Source organism: Myotis yumanensis, unplaced genomic scaffold (genome assembly GCF_028538775.1).
Source record: "Myotis yumanensis isolate MYYU_CA2020_CCGP unplaced genomic scaffold, mMyoYum1.0.hap1 SCAF_13, whole genome shotgun sequence".
In the NCBI taxonomy this organism is placed as follows: domain Eukaryota; kingdom Metazoa; phylum Chordata; class Mammalia; order Chiroptera; family Vespertilionidae; genus Myotis; species Myotis yumanensis.
In genome coordinates, this window is record NW_027223764.1 from 29,279,759 (window position 1) to 29,300,803 (window position 21,045).

The 21,045-nt window shown below is 38.9% G+C and overlaps 1 protein-coding gene across 1 annotated transcript; it reads left to right on the forward strand.

The window, feature by feature from the left end:
• The first annotated feature begins 15,155 nt into the window (after nt 1-15,155).
• DKK1 (dickkopf WNT signaling pathway inhibitor 1) lies at nt 15,156-20,354 on the forward strand. The gene is made up of 4 exons (XM_070431899.1): nt 15,156-15,516; nt 15,763-15,925; nt 17,105-17,248; nt 17,378-20,354. Exons 1-4 carry the CDS (start codon nt 15,271-15,273, stop codon nt 17,629-17,631), a joined length of 807 nt encoding a protein of 268 aa, XP_070288000.1. The 5' UTR covers nt 15,156-15,270; the 3' UTR covers nt 17,632-20,354.
• The last annotated feature ends 691 nt before the right edge of the window (nt 20,355-21,045 follow it).

Sequence of the window (21,045 nt, forward strand, 5' to 3'; positions counted from 1 at the left end):
CCTGCTTTGATTTGCTCTGTATTTTTCCTGCAGCTGTAATTGCCGAGTGCCTGTTGTATACTTTATAGAGTTGAAATAAAAAAAATAATTACTTTTGAACTTAGTTGATGTTTAATTCCAGACAAGACTCCAAGAATTGATATATGTATCATACTAAAATGGAAATACTGTATAGGGCTAGTGAAGAATGTCACTACAGCCATGTAGAAAATACTTAAAACCAGGCGCCCTACATGAAATAAAACCAAAGATTTTGTATGCATATATGCATAACCCATGGACACAGACAATAGGGTGGTGAAGGCCTGGGGTGGGAGGTGAAGGTGGACTAGAAGGGCCCAATGGGGGGAAAAAGAAGGACACATGTAATACTTTCAACAATAACGATTTTAGAAAATAATGCATTATGAGTTAATATAAAATGAATCCAACAAAAAGAGCCCAAATAGCCACAGAAATCTTGATAAAAAAGATGAAAGTTTGAACTATCACACTACCTGACACCAAACTATACTACAATATTATAGTAATCAAAACAGTATGGTGCTGGCATATTAACAGACACATAGATCAACGAAACAGGGAGCCCAGAAATAAACCCATGTTTATGTGCCAATTAATCTATGACAAAGAAGGCAAGAATATGCAAAGTGGTAAAAACAGTCTCTTCAATGAATAGTGCTGGGGAAGCTGAACAGATCCATGCAAAAAGAAACGAAATTAGACCACTTTCTTATACCATATACAAAAATAATCTCAAAATAGGTTAAAGACTTAAATATATGAACTGAAACCATAAAGCTCCTGGAAAGAAATGTAAGCAATAAACTCTTCAATATTATCTTAGCAATTTTTTTTTTGGTTATGACTCCTAAGGCAAAGACAACAAAAACAAAACTAAACAAATAGGACTACATCGAAGCTTTTGCATCCCAAAGGAAACCATCAACAAAGCAAAAAGACAACTTACTGAATGGTAGAAGAATCTGCAAATCAGATATCTGGTAAGGGATTAATATCCAAAATAAATAAAGAACTCAGACAATTCAACATAAAAAAACAACGACCTGATTTTTAAAAAAATTGGGCAGAATACCTGAATATATATTTCTCCAAAGAGGACATACAGATGGCCAATAGACATAGGAAACAATGCTTAGCATCCCTAGTCATCTAAGAAGTGCCCCACCTGTCAAAATGGCTATTATCAACAATCAAGAAGTATTGGTGAAGATGTGGGAAAAGGAACCCTTGTGCACTGTTGGTGAGATTGTGAATCGGTGCAGCCACTATGGAAAACACTATGAAGAGTTCTCACAAAAATTAAGAATAGAACTACCTGATGAACAAGCAATTCCACTTCTGGGGTATTTATCAGAATAATTTCAAAACACCAATTTGAAAACATATATGCATCCCTACGTTCATTGCAGGATTATTTACAATAGCCAAGATATGGAAGCACTCTAAGTGCCCACTGACAGATGAATGGGTAAAGATATGGTAAATACACACAATAAAGTACTACTCAGCCATAAAAAAGAAGTAAATGTCACCCAAATGAAAAATTTTTTTTTTAAAAAAGAAGGAAATCTTGCCATTTGATACCACATGGATGGATCTTGAGGATATTATGCTAAGTGAAATAAGTCCAAAAGAGAAAGACAAATACCATATGATTGCACTCATATGTTGAATACTAAACAAACAAAAACAAACAAAAACAAACTCATACTAGTAAATACAGAGAATAGATTGGTGGGTTGGGGGAAGGCAAAATGGGTGAAGGCAAAATGGGTATGGTGATGTATAACTAGACCATTTTTAAAAATATATTTTTATTGATTTCAGAGAGGGAGAGAAAGATAAAAACATCAATGATGAGAATCATTGATTGGCTGCCTCCTGCACAACCCCTACTAGGGATGGAGCCACAAACCAAGCATATGCTCTTGACCAGAATTGAACCTGGGACCCCTCAGTCTGCAAGCAGATGCTCTATTCACTGAGCCAAACCAGTTAGGGCTAACTAGACCCTTCTTTAAAAATCCTTACCTGAGGATGTGTTTTTATTTACTTTGTTAGAGAGAGAGCAAATGAGGGGGGGGGGGGAGAAAGAGAGGAAGAGAGAGAGAGACATTGATCTGGCTGCCTTCCATACATGCCCCAACCAGGGATTGAGTTCGCAACCTAGGTATGTGTGCCCTGACCCGGAGACCATTTGGTGCACGGGATGATGCTCCAAACAACTGAACTACACAGGCCAGGCCTGTAACTAGACTTCTGATAGTGATCACTCTATAGTGTATACAGATGTTGAATTATAATGCTGTACGCCGATTTTACCTATAAATCAAAAACAAAGAGCAACCAATAGCCCTTGTACAATACTGATGTTGTTACTCTCCCAGCTTTATCCCGTCATGAAATCCTCACTGCAATGAGCAGCAGAGGAACATGTTTGCTGCAGACGGTGTAACCCTTTCTCGTAAGGAACTATTAAGATTTGCCAAACTCAGTCTTGCATTTTCAACTTTCTTTGACTTTCAGCTAGAAATGTCAAGCCACGTCAGCAGCAATTTCCATAAAGAATCAAAACAACATCTTGTAACAAGCTAACAAGTTCATGCACAATCCCAATATTATTCAAGGTAGAGAATAAATAAATGCCTCTTATTAAAATATTTATTCAGAGTGTGTTTTTATACAAAAAGTCTTCCCACTGACGAGAGGCTAAAGCTCCCCAGGAATAATTAATTTGCACTGTAAAATTGCATCCGAAATATTCTAAATGTGTATAACCTAACAGTAGTTAACTAACATTGAATTGTTACTTCTACCTGAAATATGTATCTTTAAAACCCATTTAAAATAAAATGACTTATCAAAGCTAAGTAGCACTTGTGTTATCCACTATATGATCTCACTAGGAAATTATTTTCATATTATCACCAGGATTGCATATTCCCTTCTCACAGAACTTCCTGAACCTGAAACTGATTTCTCTCTGAAGAATTGTATGTTTAATGGCATTGATTGTGGTGACAATTTCATGGATGTATATTAATCTCCAAATACATCAAATTATATACATTATATCTGTTTAGCATTTTGTATGGCTATCATACTTCAATAAAATGTTTTTTAAGGAAAATATATAAATGGTATAACTTTAAAAAATCATCTATTTGTATAATTCACCACTTACACAATTAAAGGAGAAAAACAACATTATCTTCTCCCTTACCTTATTTATTGACTAAGGCTAAGGAAAAGACAATTAAAAATAAAATAATGATTGCTTGTTATGTATGTTGCAAATATCTTCACCTTCTCTGTAATGTCTTTTTATGTTGTTTTATTGTGGTCAAATTATCAATCTGTTCTATATAATTTATAATTTGTCTCTTGTATAATAAGACTTTTCTATTAAGTCATAAGGATATAGAGATAGACTCATAAACTTCTGAAAATTCTAAAATTTACCATTTAGAGTAGACCTTTAACCTCACTGGAATTAATTTTTTAAATGAATGGGACTATGTTTTACTTCTATTTTTACCATATAGTTATCCAATTTTCTTAGTTCACATGCACGCACGCACATACACACATATACACACATATACACACATATGAATTCATATATACACATGAAAATATACACAAAAGATTTTGCATATAGACTCAATTTCCTTCCATTACTCTTTCAGCAGTATTACTAAGCTGTCTTATTTAACACAGCTTTATAAAGATTCTTTACATCTTATAGGGCATCTCCCCACCTTTGTTGCTCTTTTTAAAACTGTCTTAGTTATCACCTTTTTCCCTTATATAAATATTAGAACCAAATGGTCACATTTCACAAACATTTTTTTAGGGTTTTGATTAAAATTACTTTGAACTTATAAATTAATTTGGGGGAATTTATAATCTTTGATACTAACTTTTTCCACCCATGGACACATGTACTTATTATTTACATTTTCTAAAATGTCTTTTAAAACATTTTATAAGAGAACCCACACACCTATATAATTTTTTTTGCTATTTAAAGAACATCTTTTAAAATATTATATTCTTGAAGTCTTTGATTAGCATCAAGAACTTCAATTGATTTTTTACATATTGCTTTTTATGTCCAGCATCCTTGCTGAAATTTTACTAATTTATTTGTTTATCTCTTTGGTTATTTCTGAAGATAATACTATCAACTCTGAATAATAAAATATTTTTATTTCATTCTTCCTAGTTCCAATCATTAATTTATTTTCTTGAAGTTATAGACTGGCTAGAATCCCAACTAAGTATAAAATAATGATATTACAATTACCGCTCTTGCTTTTTTCAGATTTAAAGTTTTACCCTTAGATGTCTGATATAGCAATTCAGTTGCATAAAATCTTTTTCAGCATATATTGGAATGGTCATATGGTTTTCTTCGGTATCTGTTTTTGTGGTATACTTGGCAGAAATGTTAATGGACTTCTAGTATTAAACTATCTTGCTTCTTCATCATAAATTAATCTTTGTCACAATATGAATTTTTAATACATTGTTCTAGTTTAGATTTTTGTGTCTGTGATGTCAAGACAACAGCCTATAATTTCTCTTTAATTATTCTCGTCTGGTTTGTGCATCAAGGTTATATAGCCTTAGAAGTTTGGTCAAGTCTTCTCTTCCAGAGAACAGAAATACTCTGCCTATATATCTACATCATTAATAATCAGTAACTAAGTTTTAAAATGAAAAGAAACCATTCCCACCCATCAGCTTTTCAAATTAATATTTTAAATAGCAAAAAAATGGTTAAAATGTGCAGCAATGTAAAATTCTTACATACTGATGGTACAAATGTGAATTCTTACAATCATGTTGAAGAACAATTTTGCAATATTTAATAAAATTGAAAATGTCCATATTTTACAACCCAGTGCTTCTGCTCATTAGTCTATTTCCTAGAAAAAAATCACAAGTATTCAGAAGAAGATATATGTAAGGATTCTCACAGAAGCATTTTGAAATAGAAAAAAAAAAGGAAATTGAAATATTTATCACCTGGATAATGGGCCATAAAATGTGGTATATTCAAACAACAGCATATTATACTGAAGTAAAAATAAATGTATTAGCTAAATTTATTATGTATGAATCTCACAAACATGAATGAAAAAAACTGCATAACAGTCTGATAGCATTAATATATTTTTTTAAATGTTCAAGAGCTTTTGTTTCTGGGGAAATGACAGGTTAGGTTATTCAAGAGTAACCTTGCTAAAATAATAATAATAATAAATATATATATATATATATATATATATATATATATATTCCTCCTTAAAAGTCTCAAAAATAGATAGAATGACTAAACCATAGACCAAGAAATAGCTAAGCCAAAATCTAAGAGAAAGTAGGACCCATGAGAAGTGGGTTACTGAAACTGTGTTTGCCTTGAGAACAGTCTGGCAAAGTTGAATTTGGTGAAGCTTAATTTTGGTTTGTGGTAACCTGGGTCAATGGATGTAGATAGAAGTCAATGTCCAGAGATTGTCATTTATTACAGTTAAATAAATTATATTTATAATAACTTTACCTGTTTTACTTCATTTTATTATTAAATTCTTGGGGTTATTTACACCAATTGTATCTCTGTGGTAGAAATACTTCATAGTTTAACAGGGAATCACACATCAGATTTAATAATAATAAATTGATTAGAAAAATAGACTATGATGCAATTTCATTTGTCAAATCATGGCTGAATTACACCCACAGGTTTGCTAGGTATACAAAAGCATCCATAAGAATCAATTGGCTATAGGATATTTGCAATAATGAGTATTAAACATTTTCTTACTATTTGCAAATTATGAGCTACATATCCTGTATGTGAATAAAATTTATAATATGCATATGTATGTATTCAGAGTGTCCCCTCAAAATATATACACACTTTAACAGCTGATAACTCAATTTTGAAACAGAAATTTATTTTAATAAATACTGCCTTTATAATTATTCAAAGTGTGTGTATACATTTTTTGGGGGGGACACTATATATATATATATATATATGCATTTTAAAAAATGCTGGTTGTTAACCACTTACAGGATCCCACTAGTTCTAGGAATCCAATTATACAAGCACTCCAGGTGACTTTTTTATTTTTATTTTTTTGTGGGGGGGGGTGTGTGTTTTTTTCTTTGGAGATAGAGGAAGGGAGATGGAAAGAGAGAAAAATGGGTTGACTGCCTTCTGCATGCCCCCTACTGAGGCTCAAGCCTACAACCCCAGGAATCTAACTGATGACTTCTCAACCAACTGAGCCACACTGGCCAGGGCTCCAGGTGATGTTTTGATCAGTTAAGCCTGAGCAATGCTGAGCAAGGGCCATCTGTCCCAAGCCCCTAGCTCTGCACCAGAATCATTTGGGACATTAAAATATAATAAATATTTCTGAGCCCTGCAACAGACATACAAAATGGGGACCCAGAGCAAGGCTCAGGAGATGTATGTATGTGTAATGTTGGGGTGTGCAAAAGTTTGGGAAACGCTGAATTTGGAATTATATTTTAACCTGAAGCAGAAAGTGAAGCTTTTGGAACTTGAAAAGTGACAGATCTGGTGGGAAGATATTTTCAAAGTATAGCCAAAGGATGACCTACATTACATTGAACCAATGGAAAGGGTTAAAAAAGGAGTCATCATATTTACCCAGATCTCTACAATCAAAAGAACTAGGAGCCAATTCTGCAAATATTCTTTTTTTAACATGCATTCTTGGATTATTTTTATGTACACAACAGTTTAAGAATCACAGACCTGTAGAGTTCTTAATCATCTTTTTTGGGAAACTAGCACCTTAATTAATACTTGCCTTTAGATGCCTACAAAAATAGAAGAGAATTCTATTATTTTCTCTCTCATTCCTTACACACTTGCAAGGAAAAGCTTCACTTATTTAATTATGTACTTACTAACTTACTAATTTCAGCTATTAATAAAACATAGCAAGGTAAGTTTCCACCGGAATTTTGAACTTTGTCTGCAAATTAGGAACTACACAAACAAGAAATACATTTAGACCTTCAGACTTCACACACTGCTCTAGCCACTGCTCCCTTCTAAAATTATTAGCAATTGCAAATGATAGTAGCTAATGATATTATCAGAAGGAGGGAGCAGGATATGCTTTTGACAGAAGGCTAATTAGCCAGTAGATCCTCTGCCTGACACTTTCATACCTTCTAAGTAAGTTTGTGACTAAACTGAATTTACAAAGTTGTCTATTATTTGCAAAATGCTTTTCACTTGTTTAGAGTAGAAATTTACTCTAAAAAGTGCTGTTCTTGTAAATGCACTTGGCTAGATAGAGAGAATATTGTGAGATGATAATGGAGATATTGGTGGAGAACATAGCAATATCGAAAAATGTGGACAGGGCCTAATCTAAAACAGAAAGGACATTTTGAAAAGTTTCATTTAGGTTGACTTGCTTCTTATTTTAAGTCATTCTTATAATAGATTTTAGATTATAATACTAAAATAGTATTATACTAAAATAGAAGTATACAGTTTTATACTTGGCATCTAACTTATAGCTAAGAATTTAGTACACAAAAATAGTTATTGAATATTTAAATATTTAGAATTCATGTTTTCATACATTTTCAGAATCCTTTATTCTTTTACAGAAACCTTTTACAAAAGGATTTTTTTATTAAGTTCAGAGAGAGGAAGAGAGAGAGAGAGAGAAACATTGATTGGCCATCGCCTACACACACCCCAGTCGGGGATGGGACCCACAGCCTGGATATGTGACCTAACCAGGAATCAAACCCACCACCTCTTGGAATCTGGGACGATGCTCCAACCAACTGAGCAACACCAGCCAGGGCACGAGAACATTCTCTTTCTCCCAGGATTTCTCTTTAAGAAAATTTAGCTATCAGAGGAACTTTGGGAGCAGTTTAGAATTACTAATTTGTTAAATAATAACAATGCATAACTACCAATAATAATTTTACCAGCTACATATATTGTGCTAGGAGCTAAACTTCTAGTATGTCATTTTATTACATTTTCTACTGTTCTATATGACTTGTATTATACTAGTAGAAAACTGGGCTCTAAAGAAATGGAAGTATCAATGTATTGTAACTATTATTTTACATTAGCATATAGGTTTATATCTTCTTTTTGAACCTGAAAACTTGAAATTGTTAATATCTGCTTATTTACATAGGTATAAAATAATATTCCCCGTTCCTAGCTGGTTTTTCTCAGTGGTTAGAGTGTCATCCCATGGACTGGAGGTTTTCGAGTTTGAGTCCCGTCATGGACCCATACCTCGATTGCAGCCCAGACCTAGAAACTTTTGGAAAACACTGAATTTGGAATTATATTCTAACCTGAGGCATAAAGTGAAGCTGGTCAGGGCACGGGCTTGTGCAATAGGCAGCCAATCTATGTGTCTCTCTCACATGGATGGTTCTCTCTCTTTTTTTCCCTCCCTGCCATTCTCTCTGAAAGCAATGGAAAAAAAATATCCTCAGGTGAGGATTAACAAAAATAATAATAGTAATAATATTCTCTTATATTTTTATTCTCTCTAAATAGTTACATGTGTACAACCTTTCCTAAGATTTGTTTGGCCTAGAATTTTCCTATGATATTTATAATAATAGGTAGATCTTAAATTTTGTATCTAGGAATAAGTAATGCAATGTAGAGCCTTTGGATAGAACTACAGTAGAACTACATAGATTGAGAACCTGCATCTCAGATTCTAATGGTCATTTTTATTCTAATTGTTGAAGATATAGATTATTCTATGAATAAAATATTGTGTAAAATACTAAGAAGAACAAGAGAATGTTTAACCTAGAATGTAGCATAAGGAGGTGGAGAACCTGGAAAATTAATCTTCTCAAAAGTATACTGCAAAAGACTAATAAATCATTTACATCTTCCTACGAAGAATTTCAAAAGCGCCACCAGGGGGCAGCAGAAGAACGGGTTTCTCCCACTTGCTGCCAGACCCTGGAGACACAGCGGAGCCTGCTGTCCCTCGCTGCTTTAATCTTCCCCTCCATCGCCTTTCCTCTACCCCCCCTTTAATTAAGTCAGAAGGGCCCTATACTTATTTGCCCATGAACTGACACAGCAAACCAACAGCAGGCATTGTAGTGTGAATGGATTTGCGACCAGGAAAGGGGCTTCAGCCCGGATTACCCGCCCCGCAGCCGGATGAATGTGCTGAGCACAAAGTCTGCTCAAAGCCGAGCAAACGGACTATTTGTGAAAATGCCATCCTGGCTCAAGTCTGATTAAGACCTGGGGTCCCCAGGCCGTTTGATCTTCGCTCATCAAAGGGAGTCCTAAACAAGCTTCATTTTACACTACTGTATGCCGGCCAAGGGTTGTGACACCAAAGTGCAGCCACCGTGAGCTGCTCCCGGGAGCACGTGAACAATGAGCCCTGGTGGCTTGGGTGAGTGCAGAGCACCAGGGCCTGCAGCTGGGACGTCCTCCAGCACAGAGGCTGCGCATGACTCTCAGGGCCTGACTTCGGGGTATTCTGGGGCTGCCCCACAGGCAGTTCCCCCACTTGCCTCCCTCCACCTTCTCCATTCCCGAACTCAGCTGAAAATTGTTTTGTGTGTGTGTGAGTTGGGGTGATGAAGAATCCTTACACTGATTATACATCCCTCCCCTTTCCCGCTGAAAGCTAACAGTTCTGTTTCTAGCTGCCTCCTTGGTCCACTCCCTGGCAACTCTTAAGTCAGGGCCTTGGGACACTACAGTGTGTTCAAAGTCCTGTTTCCTTTTTTTTTTCTTTTTTCCACCACAAGGTCCCATTGCCATTAGTCAGTTGGAGATTTAGAAATAGCTGGAAAATTCAGCTCTAAAACATTATCAATTTTGTAAAAGAAAATTTCTCTCACTCTCTTGCTTTCTTTTCAATTGCTGGGGGAGAGTGGTGTGTGTGTGTGTGTGTGTCAAACACCAAACTTGAGAGTTAAATGGCCTGATCAAGGTCCCATATTTGCCAACCAGCTAGCAGCTGTCACCCTAGAAGACCCCAGTTCACAGAGTTCCAGCCCCCAACTCCTGACACCATGGCACAACACCATTCTTGGCCATGACCCTTGGACAGCTCCTGCATCATAAAGGAACTCGGTGACATGGAGGAAAATAATTTTTCTCCAGATTTGGAGACAGTTTCAAGAGGATCTTGCATCCTGCTTTCCGTTGTTACTGGCCAATCTTCAGAGCTAGAAATGTCAGGTCTTTTAGGGGAATGTTAAGGCGGGTATTTGCACTCCCTGTAACTAGACACCGTGGATCCTTCTGAGTGTCACCACATCAGGAAAAGTTCCCTCTGGATTTTAGTCAAAGGTTTCTAGGTCTGGGCTCTATTCTCAAATTAGTTTTTAATATCCCACTCCTTTAAAGCATTCCTTCTGAGCTGGGTTGAAAGCAACCATGGGGTCTGGTTTATCTGGGCTGGCCATCTCCACTGACCAATAAACATAATCATTGTCAAATCTCGCCTTCTCTGTGTACCGAGGAGTGCAGAAAAGCCCAATCCAGCCTCTTGGGAGTCGTAGCGGAGGCCTGGTCCAAAAACTCTTTTAAAATCATGAAGCGCATGAAGACTAAAATCTTTTAAAGGCCAATGAGAAAGTCATAATATTTTTTTTTTTTTTACTAAACTCATAAAGGAGGAATCCCTACTATAAATTCAAGATTGGTACCAACAAAAATGTTGGCAACACTCACCATAAGGAATGACATTCATGCAATGTTTTCCCAGTGAAGTAAAATTAAATGGCAACAGATCTGCTTCCTTTGATTTAATAAACAGATAAAATGAAAGGAGGAGGAAAGGAAGGGGGGGAGAAGGAGGGAAGGAAGGAGGGAAGAAAAAAGGGAGGACGGGAATGAATTAAAAATGCAGCAGTCACACAAGAATCCCAAATAACAAAAATGGAAAAATAGTTTGCAAATGCCACAGTATTTTGGGAAATGTATTTGTCTGCCTGTCTTCCTCATGAACGAAGGGGTTGATGAGTATTCTGTGCCTGGCATACGGTGCCTAAAATGTGAGGAAGGCACATATTATCGTGCCATTCCTGAGTTATGAGGTTCGATTCCACTTTGGTAAACATATTTTACCTATTTTAAAATGTAATGCAAAATATTAAACTTATTGCATTAATTGTGGTCATATTTAAACCAGATCAAAAAGGAGCCAGGGTTCCTTACAGAATGACATAAACTGGGTTTAATAAATTAAATTCAGCAGAATCATCAGTACCCTCTTTCCCTTGTTGGTCACAAGTCCTGGACCTTTTTCTATCTTCCCCATGACCTAATGCAGTGGTTCTCAACATTCCTAATGCCGAGACCCTTTGATACAGTTCCTCATGTTGTGGTGACCCCCAACCATAAAATGATTTTCGTTGCTACTTCATAACTGTTTTTGCTACTGTTATAAATCGTAATGTAAATATCTGATATGCAGGATGTATTTAGGCGACCCCTGTGAAAGGGTTGTTCAACCCCCAAAGGGGTCATGACCCACAGGTTGAGAACCGCTGACCTAATGGATATGCCAAAATAGAATCTGTTTAGAAAAAAATTTAACCTCCATTCTCATGTAAGTATATTTGTTTCCCCAACTAGTCATAGATTGAAAGCTTTCCAAGGTCAAGGAGCCTGTTTTTAATATGTTAATATGTTGGGGGTATATTCCCAAAGGTACTAGGGTAGAATTTTGCATATAATGGGCACTCATTGAATTGTAATTGGCTGCTGATGGAACAATGAACTTCACTTTACCTCTGTACCCACCCTGCTCTTTGGTTGCCAGTGAGCAAACTCAATCATGGAAAGGATTTTCAGATGGAGGCGCCATTGAAAAAGTAAATGTTCCCATTTGGGATAAAGAGTTGGCTTGCTACATACATGACTGGCTCCTTCCTACATCATTTCTCTCCTGTACAATGTGTGAGCTTACCTCCCCCACCCCTCAATTATTTGAGGATAATATAGTCCTCATCTTTATCACACATGTCAAGTACCATGCTGAGCACATAGTAGGAACTCAGATATTGATGAATTCATTGTTAGCTTTCAAATTGTGACAACTTCAGGAGCAACATGGAAAGTGAAGAAGGAGGTACAACTGAATCCACTCTTAGAATCCTACTCTTGGCTTAGCTCTCCCAACTTAATACAACAGATTATGTCAATGCTTCAGGATTATTAAACCCTAACAGACATATAGATTCAGGAATCAAGATTGAATTTATACGACATGCCTTTTTTGTTAAGGTTTTCCATAGGTTGATTAAATTATTTCACTTTTTTTATGCCCCTGGACAATGGTTTTGTTTGTGAATCCAAGCTCCAAATGGACTAAATTTGTTATGTATTGACATGTACCATATCTTGCAAAAAAGAGGAAAAGTGATTGGTCTTCAGTGTGGCACAAGCATATTTTTAGGAATATTTATTTAAGGTAATAGGACTAGAAAGAAATATTGTCACACTTCCCAAGGTCAGGGAATTCTTTCTCCACATTTCAACATCTTAAGAATTTAACACAAACTGTATGTATTTTTTTTTTTACCACATCAAAGGTGCTCAACACCTTGATGACTGGTGTTGTTATTAATATGCTGCAAGTGAAAATATGGCATCTAAAATTTCTTATGTCTTTACCTATAATACCTCCCCATCTATATAAACTTCAAGTCAACTGACAGTAGGGCCATATCTGCCCAAAGGAGACCTGGTTCATTGCCGAGTCTCAATAAAAGGCATATTGACTTGTTTCTTAGGCTCATTTTTTAAAAGCTTATATAAACAACCTCCCCCACTTTGTATCAAGTTTTCAGTTTGTTCCAAAAGTTTCTATAGTGGTAGCCAAAAACTAGATCTTTGTACAGGTTGGTAGTGAAACCTAAAGAAATATGTGCAATTTAATCCATGTTAACATTTCAAGTGGAGTTATCAATAATAAGCCAGAGGAAATTCCACAGGATAGATGGAACTTGGGATGGGAAGGGACCAATGTAATTAGGGGTGTTACTAAAGAGTTGTTTAGAAGATGTTCCTAATATGACCTCTGAAACCCAATAAATTAGAACACAGACCATTACAAACTTTTTTTTTTTAAAAAAAGTACTCCTTCCTTTCTTAACTTTAGGATTATTCTACTTGAAGATTATCACCGGCTATACTTGGTCATAGTTCCAGTCATGGGTATAATAAGTCAGAGTGTAATTATAAAGGCCCTTGAGTTCAATGAGCACAAAATAAATATACACAACAGTGATTATTCAATCATCTTTTTTCTTTCCTGAACTCGCATAGCAGTTGTCCATTTTCTGACACATCAACCTGTTTTAAAAAAGAATTGTGTACATTTCCTAGCTTATCCTTACTGTAATTAGAATAGTCTCCTCAACGTTTGTATTCACTGTGTCCCTCCCCCCAAAGGGCAATAACCTAAGAGTTGCCCAATGCCAGGGATAAAGCCTAGTCCTACCTTTCAGACTGTTGCCCCCCCCCCCCCCTTTTTCCATTTTAAACAAGTTTATTTAAACAGCAAGATGCTTGACTTGAAGAAAAAACTACCTAGGACTCATTTCTTTTAGAGTAACATCCTCCTTAAAGACAGATTGCCCTACATGTAACAGTTACGTGCAAAAATAAGTTATAAAATTGTTCTTGGTTTTACAAGGATAAATGAAAAAGATTAAAATTCTCCAATCGGACAAGGTGTGCAAGGATTTTTATATCGTGTTGTTGTTGTTGTCAAACAGTGAGAGCAAATAACTTACTGGAAAATAAAGATAAGAGCTGAATGAGCATATGACTAATGAAGAAATGTATTTTGTTTAAAAAAGAAATTATTTCCTATTTATAAGCAGGACAGCATTCTTACACACCCTACTTTATTATGTTTATATACTGGTTTAAACCACATGAAATTCACTTTCGGCTTCCCTTTTCCTGAAGCTAGTGAGTCTCTTATCTCCCTAGAGGGGGTAATTCCTTGTCCAGGAAAGGTCTGAATTGGGATCAAACAGGCGTTCCCAAGCTTTGCGATATGAAATACTAATGAGAAATTCAGGTGCTAAGCCTTAGGGTTTTCTTATCTCCCTGCACTAACCCGCCACTGAGAAGGGAGAACCCGCGAGTGAGGACTGGCCAGCCGCTGGACCCTGTCCGCCTTTGCTCCGGCCACTTTGATCTCGCCCGTCTGCTTAATCAAGTTCATCTACTGCCCGGACTGCTCAGATTCAAAGAACTACATTAAACAGTTGATTATCAGATGGTCATTTCCCTCTCCCCTCCACCCATGATCTAATTTCCAAATGCTAGTCTCTCGCCTCCCTCTCTAAACTTCCCATCAAAAGAGAATTAGTTCTTCTTCCTTTTAACTCTCATTTGATGTGCAAATTTCCTTCTATTTGCACATTTTTTTTCTCCCTCTGGGAGAAAGGAAGGGGGGGGGGGGAGGAATTCAATGAACTGAAAGCCAAGGACCTCGCCCCAAATCGGTAAACCGTGACTCTAAAGGGTTAATGAGCAACTCGCCTTGGCCACCTGGCCCTTCTGGCTGCGAGGCTTCGATAGAGACTTTGAGGGACTGACTGGGTTGCATTTAATACTGAATATCATCTATGCGCACAGTAAGCCAGTCCTGGCATAAGGGGGAGAGGAGCGAAGTGCTTTTGCAGAGAGCATCACACTTCCGTTCTGACCAGCGTTTCAGATGCCGACATCCCAACTGGAAGTCTAAGGCAAGGCTAGGGCACCCGCGCCCCCAAGCTCCTCCTCCCCCGCAGTTATTAAAGCCGCGCGCTCCAATGCGCCCCGAGTACAGTCACCCCCAAGGTGAACTGGTCCAGGGGAACGCCTGTGCCCGGGAGGGCGGGGTGAAGAGTGTCAAAGGCCCCCCTGCATGTACACAAACACACCCCTCGCAGCCCCTCCCAGGGCTTTGAAATCCCATCCCAGCTTTGTTGTCTCGCCCGGAGGGGCCGGAATGCTCGGAGCCCGCGGTATAAAGGCAGCCGCGGTGGCGGTGGCGACGCAGAGCTCCCTGCGCCCCGCAGCCGGGACTGTGGGACCGCTGGAGGCTCCGGGGACCCGGACTTGCAGCCACACCGGCAGCGCGGCTTCCTGGGGACCCGGCTGGCCAAGTGACATCCCTCCCTTCTCTTTCTTCCCTTCCCTTGAGTTCTGAGATGAAAGCCCTGGGCGCCGTGGGGGCCGCGCAGGTCTGGGTCGCCCTGGTAGCAGCGGCTCTCTGCGGCCACCACCCTCTGCTCGGAGTGGGCGCCACCTTGAACTCGGTCCTCAATTCCAACGCCATCAAGAACCTGCCCCCACCGCTGGGCGGCGCTTCTGGGCACCCGGGCTCAGCCGTCAGCGTGGCTCCGGGGATTCTGTACGACGGAGCGAACAAGTACCAGACCATCGACAACTACCAGGTGAGGAGGGCTTGGGGATCTGGGAACGCCGCGACCCTGGGGAGGTGGCGTCTGGGAAGAAGGGTGTAGAACGGGCCGAGTGAGTGCCGTGCGGGGAGCATTTGGAAACTGCGTTCCGGACAGTGGGCGGCGGTGACTTTTGGAGAGGTGGGCTTCTGGAGAAGGGCTGTGATGCGCGTGCAGGTTCAGGCGTGCGGGCACCTGCATGCCCCGGTGCCTCATCCTCTCCCGGCCCCCTTCCCGCAGCCCTACCCGTGCGCGGAGGACGAGGAGTGCGGCTCGGATGAGTACTGCGCGAGCCCCGCCCGCGGAGGGGGCTCGGGGGCGCAGATCTGCCTGGCCTGCAGGAAGCGCCGCAAACGCTGCATGCGCCACGCCATGTGCTGCCCCGGCAACTACTGCAAAAACGGTGAGTTCCTTAGCTCCCTGTGGACTCCTCGGACCGTCCCGCCTCTGCTCACCTGCGGTTGGGAGGACACATTCTCTGCTCTGAGCAGGCTGCCGTGCCGCGGACGAGTGGCTATTCAGATTGCAAGGTTCCCCTGAACCCGCTGCCTTGCCAGGGTTTGTCTCAGAGGACGGAACGTTACAGGGGTCTTGGAGCTCTTTATTTTCCTCCGGGCCCCCTCAATGAGTTCACACGACTGCTTATCTGGGAGTGGACCCCCTCCCTAAAAACTGGTCTGGGACAGCCTTGTTATCCATCGAGAAAGAAGACAAGACGGGGAGGGCGGTTGGATGATCCCAGGATACCCAGGGAAGCACCCCTGCTGTTTACCTGGCCTGTTCCTTTCTCTTACAGTGCCTCTCGGGGCCCTACCAGTCTGGCGTCTCCTTCACGATCCCTGTTGAGACTGTTGTCAGCCACCAGACACCGATTTATCTGTGCTGGCCATTCTTAAGGGAGCTCTTGCTATCCTCCACCCTGGCTTCTCTTCCCTACCCCCTGCCTCCACTTCCTGCTACCTTAAAATAAGTACTCCTCCCCGCAACCACAGATCCACTAAAAGTCAATGTCTCAAAGAGGTAGTCCACTCAGACAGCCAGAGGAGACTCCAGAAATAAACTTCAGGGTGGCGATCCTCCCGAGGACCCAGTAATACTCCAGGATGAACTAACTAGATCTCTGTAATATAGAAATTACACAGTAAAGGAACTGGTGGGTGACATTGCATTCTTCCACGGAGCTGGTATTGCGTTTGCTTAACTTAGTCTGGCAGTACTCACAGGGCAGGGAGGTTATTTTTAAAAGCAATTTTTTTAAGTGACTGATTTTCTTTTTCTTGCCCCATGGGTGATATGAAAATGGGCAGAAATCTCACTGTCACTACCCCAGTGGGTAGGAAAGACTCTCAAATGGCTATACGGGGGACGTTGCATATGACTGCAACAGTGTACGCATTGATGCTTCTGTCCATCTGGGGAGTTTTGCACTAACACTAGAGAGGAAGTTTGGCTTGTGTTTAAAACCATGCCTCTTCAGTGAGGTCCCCCGAGTTGGTGCAGGCAAACCAGACTGCCCTGGTCACAGCTCTAAGTGGTCACACATTACAGCGCGGGAGTTAACCACTATCCCCTGCTTCCTCAGGAATATGCATGCCGTCGGATCACAATCATTTCCAACGAGGGGAAATCGAGGAAACCATAATTGAAAGCTTTGGTAATGATCACAGCACCCTGGATGGGTACTCCAGAAGAACTACACTGTCCTCAAAAATGTATCATACTAAAGGTAGGTTCCGGGACCTTCAGACTCATTCTCGGTTGTCAGCACATCAGAAGTGTCTTTTGCATCATCTTTATGCAATCATGCAGCATGAGCAGCGGGCATGTGTTTTCCTTATTGTCTCTTCTCTCCTAGGACTAGAAGGGTCTGTCTGTCTTCGATCATCAGATTGTGCTACAGGGTTGTGCTGTGCTAGACACTTCTGGTCCAAGATCTGTAAACCTGTCCTCAAAGAAGGTCAAGTGTGTACCAAGCACAGGAGAAAAGGCTCCCATGGGCTGGAGATATTCCAGCGCTGTTACTGCGGAGAAGGTCTGTCTTGCCGGATACAGAAAGATCACCATCAAGCCAATAATTCTTCTAGGCTTCACACCTGCCAGAGACACTAAGCCAGCTGCCCAAACACAGTGGACTCCTTTATATAATATACGCTATGAGAGCCTTTTGTGACTTTTGCCAGCTCAGTCCTTAAGGATGTACAAAGTCTGTGGTTACAGTTAAGCATTCCAGTAATACCTTCTGAAAATCGGAGTGTTAAGAGCTTTGTTTCTTTATGGAACTCTCCTGTCATTGGTTGCAGTAAATTACTGTGTTGTAAATTCTCAGTGTGGCACTTACCCTGTAAATGCAACAAAACTTTTTAATTATTTTTTCTAAAGGTGCTGCATTGTCTATTGATCATCTTGTTATGTAAATTTTTGTACACATTGATTGTTATCTCGACTCTGATTAATATTCTATATTAGATTGTAATAAATAAGTTTAGCCTCTACTTCCTAAATGCATAACCCTTTTAATTCTAGAGTCTAGAATGCAAGGAACTTTTTGAATGACAAATGGTAGGTATCTAAAATTTATCATGAAAATACTAGCTTATTTTCTGAAATGTACTATCTCAGTGCTTAGATTACATATATATTTCTAGGCTGCGGTAGTCCTTGAAATAAAATTTTACATTTAATACCATGAAATGTTACAAGTATAGATACATTTTGGCATTGTGACCTTAGAAGTGTGTGCGTGTTCTGCAGGGACAGAAATGTGACATATTTAAAGATAAGCACAGAAAGATATTGTCTAAATGTAGGGCAATATTGATCAATTCTTGAGTAATTTTCAAGAAAAATATATTCTTCATTGACAAGCTCAAATGACCATGGTGTCCAAGACTTGCATTACTACTTTCAAAAACAGTTTCCAATAAATTAATATCTACCCAAATGGTTAATAACTATTGGGCAACAAAGGAAGTTTGCAACAAAAGTCATACCAGAGCAAAGAAGTTGATAGTTAGCAGGAAGAGGGTGTGTGTGTATGTGTAGAAATACAGTCAACAAGCACATGCAGATTTGGTACCAAGTAAGTTAATTTGAAGTATCCTAAATACTACTTCATGCCAGGAAGACTTGTTCCAATTACTTTTGATTTTTAAAAAGTTATTAAATAAAAACGACAAGTCCTCCTTCATTATCTTCTCCTCTCTTGCTAGGTGAGTTGAAGATTTCAAATTTTGCCTAACCTGAATTATCTTGATTACAATAAGGCTAGGGGCACATTGTCTAAAGGAAAGCCCACAGAAATGAAATCAAACTGGCTTTGCATTTTTACCTGCCAACTTTGATACTGTCAAACCTAATACCGGGGAAGGGAAAAGCAATCATCTCAATTTCCACTTATTCTGTAATCTACTAAAGTCTACATCAAATCCACAAAATGCTGGGTTGAAGGCACTCGGAAGGACAGTGACTGATCAACAAGGTTCCTTAAATAACGCAGATGTCCTTGCATGTTTGTTGTTTTAGCATGCCCGGAAGTGGTTCAATTTCAAGGAGCTCAGCCAAAGGGGAACAAGGGTTGGTTGGCTCTTCACTGAGAAGGGGACTGGCAGGATGTCTGTTGTTACATTCCTTTTGTCTGGAAGTTTCAGCTTCCTCGCCCTGGAGAAACTTTCTTTTTCTGCATGTGCTTGTTTTCTGAAGTGCCAGGAAGGCCCGTTCTAAGGCCTGCGATCTCCAATAAAACACAATAGAGGAGAGGAAACAGGAAACCCTTTCTTCCAAAAGAAGAAAGAAGGGCCTCTGTTTAAGAGGGGAAAGGAGGAGCTTTCAAAGGGCTTGGTTATGGAATCCCTTCCTTTCTACAGGAACCGACTGTGGCCAGAGAGCTCCCCCCCCCTCTACACATCTCGGTACATCAATCATAGTTCTAGCCCTTTTGGCTTCCCATCCAGTGATGGGGGTGGCAGGGCGACAAACCAATCAAGGAAGGACACCTCTTCTTCCTATCCAACTGAGATATTAGGAAGAGACAAAAAGAAATTCTGCACATTTATAAAGATGAAACAGGCGATCAAGAAAACTGTAGATATTTTATTAGCTAGTTAGGTATTTTATTAGAGGCTGAAATACGGAAGTCAGATGCAATACAAATTCAAAAGAGGATCATTTAAGGAAGCTCCAACACTTTAGATAGTGGCTGTCTAAAATGTGTATATGATTTTACTTTTAAACAATTTATTTGAATGGAAAATATATGCACTTGGGAATGCATTCACAGGTATTTGATCAAATGGAAGCAAACTCTACACGCTGCCCTGTGTCTTGCTATTTTTTTTTTTTTACTTTGTGTGTCTTGCATGTCACATTCTATGTAATATGTAGACAGGTGCCTCATTCTTTTTAATGGTTGCCTTAGAGTACAGTATGTTGGAATGGCTATACCATAATTTATTTAAAGGGATAATTGAGAGATATTTAAACTGTTTCCAGTGGTTTTGCTATAACAAATATTGTACCATGGCTACAGAATTTTTATGTTGTTGTTATTCTTGTGCCAGAATACTTATAGGATAAGATAGTGACTGATTTCTGAAGCAAAATTCAAAATCAAAAAGCATGCTTTTTAGCATAAGGACGGACATGGGTAAAATGTCAGGAGCCTGCTTATCACTGTTCTAGTGATGATTAAACTCTTGCTAAATTGTATCAAAGCGGGAAGAGGGAAATACAGGCGTATCCCAACGAGTTCACAGTAATCTCTGGCATTCAGTTAAATGTAGACTTTCTCTAATTCCTTTGATTTTAAAAAAATTATTAAATAAAATCACAAACAAGTCATCCCTCCATCCCTTTTTCTTGTTTTGCTAAAATACTTAAATATTTCAAATTTTGTTTAACCTGAAATCTATTGTTAAGAATGAAGATGGAGGTATATTGTTTAAAAAACACCACCATAGATATGCAGACTAAGTTTGATTGTTCATATTTCAGTATATTAAAACAGTTTATGAATTTTTCCCATGGTAAATCAAATTGTACCAATTCAAATATAGAATTAGTAACAATTTTGCATATGTATATGGCTTGTCAGGGTGGAATAAATTTTGCCCCCAATTATGCTGTTATAAATTTTATCAGTTTTAGTATTTCTAACTGCATCATCAAATTAACATGCATTGCCACTTATGGAAATTTCAGGTGAAATTATTCAATTTTCCTTCTTTTCTGAAACCATATAAAATTAATTTTATCATGCTACCAACTTTCTTTTATAGTCTTAAAGAAAAATAGGGAGTGCTACCATTAGACTTATAAAATGTGTTCCAATGAGTTTTGGATTACAATTTTCATACCTTCTAAAATACTACTCTGAGTACAATACCAAAGTATGATAATTATCTCCCCACAAAAAAAGGCAGAAAAACAAATAATCTATATGATTTAGGAATGTGATGTTTGTACAAATGTGGGTCTGTGCTAATGGCAATTGTTTAAAAATAGTCAATTCTATCGATAATCTGAGAT

Bases quoted from the DNA above. Each gene is read 5' to 3' on its own strand.
- DKK1 (XM_070431899.1), top strand. From the start codon at position 15,271: ATGAAAGCCCTGGGCGCCGTGGGGGCCGCGCAGGTCTGGGTCGCCCTG. The intron at 15,517-15,762 runs GTGAGGAGGGCT...CCCTTCCCGCAG, and splicing joins AGACCATCGACAACTACCAG to CCCTACCCGTGCGCGGAGGA. The intron at 17,249-17,377 runs GTAGGTTCCGGG...CTTCTCTCCTAG, and splicing joins AAAAATGTATCATACTAAAG to GACTAGAAGGGTCTGTCTGT.